This window comes from Amblyraja radiata, chromosome 16, assembly GCF_010909765.2.
Source record: "Amblyraja radiata isolate CabotCenter1 chromosome 16, sAmbRad1.1.pri, whole genome shotgun sequence".
Taxonomy (NCBI): Eukaryota; Metazoa; Chordata; class Chondrichthyes; order Rajiformes; family Rajidae; genus Amblyraja; species Amblyraja radiata.
This window is the reverse complement of record NC_045971.1, coordinates 33,218,231-33,227,412: the sequence shown is the minus strand read 5'-3', so window position 1 is coordinate 33,227,412 and position 9,182 is coordinate 33,218,231. Positions and strand designations below refer to the sequence as shown.

The window sequence follows — 9,182 nt, the reverse complement described above, 5'->3', positions numbered from 1 at the left end:
ACTCGCTAGAATTTAGAAGATTGAGGGGGGATCTTATAGAAACTTACACAATTCTTAAGGGGTTGGACAGGCTAGATGCAGGAAGATTGTTCCCGATGTTGGGGAAGTCCAGAACAAGGGGTCACAGTTTAAGGGGGAAATCTTTTAGGACCGAGATGAGAAAAGCATTTTTCACACAGAGTGGTGAATCTCTGGAATTCTCTGCCACATAAAGTAGTTGGCTAAATTAAAGAGGGAGTTAGATGTGGCCCTTGTGGCTAAAGGGATCAGGGGGTATGGAGAGAAGGCAGGTACAGGATACTGAGTTGGATGATCAGCCATGATCATATTGAACGACGGTGCAGGCTCGAAGGGCCGAATGGCCTACTCCTGCACCTATTTTCTATGTTTCTATGTAAACCAGCATCTGCAGTTCATTCCCGCACAGTATCTTGACTTCCAGATACCTGCTTTCAGCTGAGCAATGCCGCATGATCGATCCTCCCTGTACCTGGAGACGGGGGAATAGACATCAAAATAATTACAGACGCTGATAGTATAAACTAAACACACACAAGAATGCCACAAAACAAAAACAGTTGCCCAGCACCTGTGGAAAGAGAACCAGATCGAAGCCCGAAGACGCTGGAAAATTGTGGGAGGAGAAAATAGAGTCGGGTCGAAACCGTCCTAACTGAGGTAGACTGACAAGTCTGTTCCAGGCTCATATTTAATTCCATTGAGCAATATTTTGGCTCCGACTTTTCCAACCGACCACTTAACTGCATAGAATCGGCCCCTCCTTCCTGTCCCCTCCCGACCTCCAGAAACCCAGATGGCCATCCCAAGTAAAGGGGTGACTAATTTAGACCGGCTTTGTCCCGTTGTGGTCTTTACTCCGGGAAACTGACACGCGGACTCGGGTTACCGCTTTCAGTTTAGTCCGCGTGCTTCCTGTCACTTGACTGCCTCTTCCACCCCACTCTGATTTAGCGGAGCTCCAGTGTCTTTGCTGACCTCTCTCTCTCTTTGGCTTTCTCCAGCTTCTCACAGAAGCTCACTTTCTGCTCTGTACAGTACACCCTCAGGGGATGGACATTGAATTCAATATAAATTTCACACGTTTATCTCTACTTACAACCATTCATTTATTTCCCTCCTCTAGCGTTTCAGACACCGTTGTACCCCTTCGCCGCGGCTTCACCTCGTCCAGACACACCAATACTACAGTTCTTCATCAAGTACCACCACCACCCATTCCGTCGCCGGAAACATTAGCTCTACAACACCTCGTATTCCGCTTGAGTAGCTTACAGCCCAACAGTATGATGATAGAATTCTCCAATTTTAGGTAAATAGCCAACACACCATCTCCCAATTTCCCCGCCTCTGGGTGCGCACCTATTTCTTCCATTATCTTCCTCCATTCACTTCCTCTGGCTTCCCATTTCTCGCCACTTCGGTCTTTTTGTCCTTATCTCGCAGCATTTGTTTATTATCTCTGACCGTTTTCCACTCATCTTATCAAGTAACCCCCCCCCCCCCCCCCCCCCACCCCCCCACCCCCCCCCCCCCCCCCCTCCCCACCTGTATCCATCAGTGCTTTACAACATATACTCCTCCAACATTTCCGCCACCTCCAATGGGATCCCACTACTGGCCATATCTGCCTATCTCCACCCCTTTCTGCGTTCAGCAGAGACCGTTCGGTCCGTAACTTCCTGGTCACGTCGTCCCAAACCACCCAAACCACCCCATCCCCTTCCACCAAAACCAACCCTTCCCCAGGTACTTTCCCCTGCAACCGCAGGACACCTGTCCCTTTACCTCCCCGAAGCAATGGCTCGGCGATCCTTTCGCTGAACACCTCCGCTCAGTCCGTCTTAACTTATCTGATCTCCCGGTGGCCCAGCACTTTAACTCCCCCTCCTATTCCCAATCTGACCTTTCTGTCCTGGGCCTCCTCCATTGTCAGAGTGAGGCCCAGCGCAAATTGGAGGAACGGCACCTCCAACCTTCAAATAGCCCTTGCATTCTCTCCCCTTCCCCTTCCTAGTTCTCCCCCGGGTCTTCATTCTCCCATGCCAACATTCTATCCCGCCCCCACCCCTAACATCAGTCTGAGGAAGGGTCTCGACCCGAAACATCGCCCATTCCTTCTGTCCATAGATGCTGCCTCGCCCGCTGAGTTACTCCAGCATTTTGTGTCAGTCTTCACCAGCATTTGCAGTTCTATCTTACACACCAAGGACTTGTTTGTTGGTCTGTTTTTACAACTGTTTTAATCCAATTAAACTCCAAACCCGTATGTTGTTGGATTGTGGGAGAAAATGGGAGAACCCGGAGGAAACCCACGCGGTCACGGATGAACGCGCAAACTCCACATCCACAGCACCCGAGGTCAAGATCGCACCCGGGTCTCTCTGTGAACTTTATCAGCTTCACGAACACATCCCATGCCGGCCACACGAGCCCAGGCTTCTGAGCTCCGGCACCGTGGCTCAGCGGCAGAGCTGCTGCATTACATCGCTAGAGACCCGTGTTCAATCCTGACTACGATTGCCGTCTGAACGGAGTTTGGGTGTTCTCCCTGTGAACGCGTGGGGTTTCTACGGATTTCCAACACTCCAAAGACGTACAGGTGTCGGTAAAAATTGTAAATTGTCCCTAGTGTTGTGGATAATGTTCGTGTGCGGGAATCGCTGGTCGGCACAGACTCAATGTGCCGAAGGGCCTGTTTCCGCACTGTATCTCTTAAATCTAAATGTATTCATATTTACAAAATGTATCAACATTAAAACAGGGCTTTGCATTGTATATTTAATTCATAAGAACATCCAGGTTGCTCACAGCAGTGTCGTGAGATACGACATGACCAGAGAGAAAGTAGCTCAGGTATTTTGGGCAGTGCGGGGTGTTTAGCGCGAACTCGTTGCGCTGATGGGCTTATTTCCGCGCTGTATCTCTAAAGTATAAAGTAAAGTATAAAGTAAAATAAGGACTGGACCGCAAGTGGTGTTCAGTGGGGTTCTTTCATGTGTATTTCCGATTGAATGCCTTGGGTCGCGTTACTTTGGACGATCAAGAGTCTACTAATTTCAAAATTCACAAACGGACAAGAGGCACAAAGACTTTTCTATAAATAAGTTTCAAAAGTGGTCCAAGTACAAAATCTTTATTACCTCGCTTCAATTAAAAACAGCAGTTTTAAATAAATAGTCTATAAATTATATTAGAGTGTGAATTCACTTCATAGTAAGCACCAGACTCCAGCAAACATTCTCAAAATAAAATAAATACTGACAGTATATTTTTGCTTGTTAATATTATAAAATAGGTGTCATTTTCAACTAAGCTGTGAATAAATAACATGAAGGTACACAAAATTGCTGGGGAAACTTCAGTCTGAAGAAGGGTTTCGGCCCGAAACGTCGCCTATTTCCTTCGCTCCATAGATGCTGCTGCACCCGCTGAGTTTCCCCAGCAATTTTGTGTACCTTCGATATTCCAGCATCTGCAGTTCCCTTTTGAACACAATAAATAACATGAATCTGGTTAAATGTGTATTGGTAACTTCCAGGAAACTTCTTCAAAACAAAATAAATACTTACAGTATATGTTTACATGTTAATATTATACAAAACAGGTTATCTTTTCAACTATGTAAATAAATAACATAAATCTGGTTAAATGTATATTGGTCACATCTTCAGTTCGCCTCGTTGATTCTTGTCATTAATAGAGGCAATTGTTGTAAACACGCCCTGGTCTCGGCGCGCGTTACTTCCCAGGCGCAGGCGCTGAATCTCTGCAAAAGAGAAACGTTCAGAATCACGCATCAGAGAATGAATAGATTTAGATTGAGTGAAATAATTGCCCGCGGTTCGTTAGATGATAAGATTCAACCGTCTCACCTTCCGTTTAAGAAACTCGCCGAGTTTGCTGAAGTAGTTGTGAACCGCGGCGCTTCTCCGTGGCCGGGTCTCGGAGCCTGTGTTCCTCACACAGTTTTCCAGCTCTCTGATCTGCCCATCCAGGAGAAGCCTGAGATTCTCCACCTTGTCCCGGGGCCTTGTGACCGAGGCCAGGTTCATGCTGTAGATCTTGCTGAATTGACGCAACACTTGGTAGACAACACGGAGCGTGTTCGGGGCCTGCACACAACACAGAGCGACATCAGCGCGGCCATGGACCCGTGAGAACGGCCGGGAGAGGACAATATCACACTCATTTCCAAATCGAATAGTGATCAATAAAAGTCATAGAGCCATAGAGTCATAGTGTGCTACAATGTGGAAGAAACTGAATACAGATGTGTACGTAGGATCTGCAGGTGCTGGTTTACACCCAAGATAGAAGTTGGAGTAACTCAGCAGGTCAGGCAGCATCTCCGGGTAGAAAGAATGGATGAAGTTTCGGATCGAGACACTTCTTCAGACTGAGAGTCCGGGGAGAGGGAGATACAAAGATAAGGAAGGGTAAGAAGTGAAAATGAGACATCAAATGAAAATGTAGAATAGATCATTGTTGGTTAGGCGAAGGTGACAATGAAGTGAACAGTGATAAAATCTAATCTGGGGAGATTCAGAGTGGCCGGAGATCTAGCAAGGGAGAGGGATGGAGGGAGAAGGAAAGCAAGGTTTAATTGAAGTTAGAGAATAATCAATAGATTATGCATGTTTGCAAAAGTTGACTTGAAAACCTTGTATAAACATTTCTGTTGGCACCTTTCCGGCGTGAACACCTCGGTAAGACCAGTTTGAAGAAGGGTCTCGACCCGAAACGTCACCCAATCCTTCTCTCCAGGGATGCTGCCTGCTCACTGATTTACTCCACTATTTTGTGATCTACCTTCGATTTAAACCAGCATCTGCTTGTATAGTTCTTTCCTATACAACTCACAGTTTACTTTGTGTAGGAAGGAACTGCAGATGCTGGGTCGGGAAGCATCTCTGGAGAGTAGGAATAGGTGACGTTTCGGGTCGATACCATTCTTCAGATAAAATCTGACCCGTCGGAAGAAGGGTCTCGATCCGAAACGTCATCTATTCCTTTTCTCCGGAGATGCTGCCTGACCCACTGAGATACTCCAGCATTTTGTGTCATGTTTTACTTTAGCAGTGTCTCTTTCAATCCAAGGATATGAAATCGCTCTTCCCAGAATTGCTGCGTTCGTTGAAAGCCCAGTAGTTGTGGGTATTTATTAAAATGGGCAAAATAATGTGATTATACTTAAACAACCGCGTCCCTGATTAAATTTACATGCGACTAGTACATTCATTGTCCCTGGGAACATTCGCGGATACATTAAATGACGCTTATAAATGCACACTCACCCGTCCTCCCGCCGTGAGTTTGGACAAGTTCAATGTCCTGACTTCCAATGATGTCTTTTCAGCTAGGCACCGCCGGGTCAGGAGGGGTCCCTACAACAGGGGAAACGGTCAAGTCCGGCTCCAGCACACAGTTCATATTCACACCAACATTATCTCTAATAACATTGTTGTTATCGAGCAACCTTTTGGGTTACAACGGACAATTTGAACGTACCCGTCCTTTTTCCCCCTTCTCTCCCCTCCTCTCATCCGACGTGAAGCGGTACAGCTCTGCATGCGGGTTATTAACCGCGTATCCCACACACCGCGTGTTCTCCGCTACGATAGACCAACGAGACGCAGTTTGGGTGACCGCTCTGCTCGGCAAGTGGGAAGTGGAGCTGACTGTTGTCTACTCCATCTACCCACTTCTTCAGCGAGGCTCGCCCGCCCCCTCGCTACATTGATCATTTACTTTATCTGTTCCTGTGAGCCAGACGTTAATAGTGTTCCTTCTGTCTACGCCTCCTCCACACGGCTCGCGCTTACACTGCGACAATCCTGTCCCGCCCTGGTTCTCCGACTAGTTTCACTGTCCTCCTAATTATTTTTACTGATTGTATGCTTCGCTGTCACCTTTCCCTCAGCCAACAATGAACCATTCTGACTTTCCGTGGTCAGCATCTGCACTTCCATATCAGTTTCCTTGGCCCCTAACTCTCAGTCTGAAGAAGGGTCTCGACCCAAAATATAACCCATTCCTTCTCTCCAGATATGTTGCCGGTGGAGTTACTCCAGCATTTTGTGTCCGCCCTCCACTCTCTGATCATTTCCCCTTTCTCTGCAGCTGCAGACGCGCTTCATTGCAAACCTTCTCAGCAGTAGAGAGGCCGTTGAGTTGAAACATTAACGCCGCTTGTCGCGCCACAGAGGCCGCCTGACCCACTGAGAGTTCTACCAGGGTCTAACAACATCACACGAAGTTTAACACTTTACTCACTTTTATGCTACAATGTGATTCTCTATTTACACTTACCATTTTATCCAGCACAATCTGAGCATCCTTATTAATATCCACCTGCACATGCGGACCCCGGCAGCCCTGCGCCAGGACCCCCGCCAACAACACTGGTAAAACGCAGAGTCTCCATGCGTTCGCGAAGGACATGTTCAACCAACCTAGGGACCGTCGGCAGTCTGGAATCTGAGCAGTGGCGAGTCCGGGATTGAGGTCGGAATGCTATATCTGTCCGAGATGACCTGCTTTGCTCTTGGATTGAAATGATAGCCTCTGCTCGAGGCGGTGGGCCCATTTTAAGGTGTACAGCAGGATATTCCTTTGACGTTTCAAAAACAAATCCCTTTTGCTTCTCACCGCAAACTTTGAGGGAATCTTTAATTTCGTTGCGAGCTGACTACAGCTGAAACCTTTCACTTTCTGATCCATTCAAAGAGCGAATTGCCTCTGACCAACAGAGATGTCGGTTGCTTCTCAGTATCTCAGGTGGGATGTTCTTAGATACCGGGATTCACAAAGTCAATTAGTAAAATTCCATTTTATGAATGTTTAATTTTCTATAATTGCAGAATGATTTCAGTGTTGGAAATCATGGTACTGTCTAATGATTAGACGGGGATTTTTTTAGGTGTTCAGGTTCCATTCACCCCTCTCTACTGCAAGAGGAAAACGAAGCCATGTTCTTTGTACCTCCAGTTTCCAACTCCCATGACTCTCAGTCTGAGAGGTCTCTGCCCAAAACTTCATATATTCCTTTCCCCCTGAACTTTACAACTCCCCCCCCCCCCCCCCCATCTGTCGTGGGGTAGACTGAGACTGCCCCCCCCCCCCCCCCCTCAATCTTTTCATATCCCCCAAGACTTTCCACTCCTCACTATAATTTCATGTTTCATGTATTTTGGATTTTTTATGACTGTTGGCAGAACAATTTCCCTCCTGGGATAAATAAAGTTCTATCTTATCCTAAGATGTGTTTTACTTCCATTATGTCCTTGCAGTCCCAACAGGTCGCTGAGTGCGGTGTTGCTGAGCTAATTCTACACATTGCAAATCAGGGGACCACTCATCAGACCCCTTTGGGTGTGACACTGTGGCCATTCCCATAGAAACATTGCATCCAGGTTCAACACAACACTCTGGGCACAGTCCTCCATCTGTGTGTGCCAGCTCGCAGCATTGCTGGAAAAAAACTCACATGATAAGGAATCCAGCGAGATTCGGTGGATCAGATGACGTCTTTACCAAGTTCATGGTCCTTCCACAGCAGTTGATTTTTGATTCCACAGAGTACAAAGGCATGAATTACACCATATATTAAGTTGAGTGGAATTTATTTTCATTGCACAAGTACGATGACAAATCGTGTTTGCAGAAGCATCACAGGCAAACGCACAAAAACAAGTTATACATTAAGCATACATAAATTACCCTCAAAATTTGTAAAAGAGAAAAAACTACCAAAAAAGCAAGAAATCAGTGTAAAAATACAGGCGAGTAAGTCCATGGTAATACCACAGATGGATTGGAGTGTTCTGTTGTCATGGGAGGGTTTAGGTTGTGCAGGTTGGGTCAAGAACCTAATGTTTTGCGGGGAAATAGGCTGATCTTGAGCCTGATGATGTGGGAAGAAGGAATGGCTCAGATGATGACGATTTTTCATGATAGATTCCACCCTTTTGAGGCTTTCAATTGAGAGGAATTCTATGCCTGAAATGGACTGGGCTGTGTCTACCACTCTCTCAAGCCTCTTGCATTCTAATGCATTTGAATTACCATACCAGGCAGCAATGCAACTGCCAGGATGTTTTCTCCAGTCTTTCCGATTGCTACACGACAGGAAGATATACTCGAGGTAGCATGGGTGAAATCTGAACCCAGTCTGTTGACGGGTCTTGACACAAAATGTCACCCACCCTTTTTCTCTAGAGATGCTGACTGACCCATTGAATTCCTCTGTCACTTTGTGTTTATCTTGGGTGAAATTAATGATGGGTCTATCTTAGATGGAGTTTATCGGCATGGATGATTTGGGCCAAAGAGTTTGTTTCTGTGCTGTATGACTCTATGACTACATGAGCGCAGATTATTCGGTCTAAATAAGTTTGGATAATTCCATGAATGATTTTCCTTGAATAATAATAATAATAATAATAATAATAATAATAATAATAATAATAATAATAATAATAATAATAATAATAATAATAATAATAATAATAATAATAATAATAATAATAATAATAATATCTTTTATTGTCATTGCACATCAGTGCAACGAGATTTAGTATGCAGCTTCCAACCGATGTAAAAGAAAAGTAAAATAAATAAATAAGTTGTGCGATGTGATCATCCGAGTGAGATAGTCGGGGGGGGGGGGGGGGGGGGGTGCACTCAGCAGGGCTGGTTCAGAGCCGCTATAGCTCTGGGGATAAAGTTGTTTCTGAGTCTGGAGCTTTGGGCGTAGAAGGCCTTGTAACGTCTGCCGGAGGGAAGTAGTTCGAACAGTCCGTTACAAGGGTGTGAGGAGTCTTTATGGATGCTGACGGCCTTCCTGAGGCACCGTGTGTGGTAGATGCCCTCCAAGGTGTCCCAAGGTGTCCCAATAATCCTCTGCGCTCTGTGGACGACGCGCTGTAGAGCTCTCCTCTCCGCCTCCGTGCAGCTGAGATACCACACAGAGATGCCATACGTTAATATGCTCTCTGTGGTGCAGCGGTAGAACGTTGTCAGCAGCTGTTGGGGCAGACCAGTCTTTTTTTAATGTCCTCAGGAAGAACAGTCGTTGCTGTGCCTTCTTGACCAGCGCAGCGGTGTTGGTGGACCATGTGAGGTCCCCTGAAATGTGAGTGCCCAGAAACTTAAAGCTGGAC

General features: G+C 46.1%; 1 protein-coding gene across 1 annotated transcript; it reads right to left on the bottom strand.

The window, feature by feature from the left end:
• Positions 1-3,688: 3,688 nt before the first annotated feature.
• Positions 3,689-6,462, bottom strand: LOC116982254 (interferon alpha-21-like). The gene is made up of 4 exons (XM_033035535.1): positions 6,331-6,462; positions 5,316-5,405; positions 3,894-4,133; positions 3,689-3,787 (listed from the first exon to the last, which is right to left on the bottom strand). Exons 1-4 carry the CDS (start codon positions 6,460-6,462, stop codon positions 3,689-3,691), a joined length of 561 nt encoding a protein of 186 aa, XP_032891426.1.
• Between the last annotated feature and the right edge of the window lie 2,720 nt (positions 6,463-9,182).

Bases quoted from the DNA above. Each gene is read 5' to 3' on its own strand.
- LOC116982254 (XM_033035535.1), bottom strand. From the start codon at position 6,462: ATGTCCTTCGCGAACGCATGGAGACTCTGCGTTTTACCAGTGTTGTTG. The intron at 5,406-6,330 runs GTAAGTGTAAAT...CCCCTGTTGTAG, and splicing joins AGATTGTGCTGGATAAAATG to GGACCCCTCCTGACCCGGCG. The intron at 3,788-3,893 runs GTGAGACGGTTG...TCTCTTTTGCAG, and splicing joins GCGAGTTTCTTAAACGGAAG to AGATTCAGCGCCTGCGCCTG.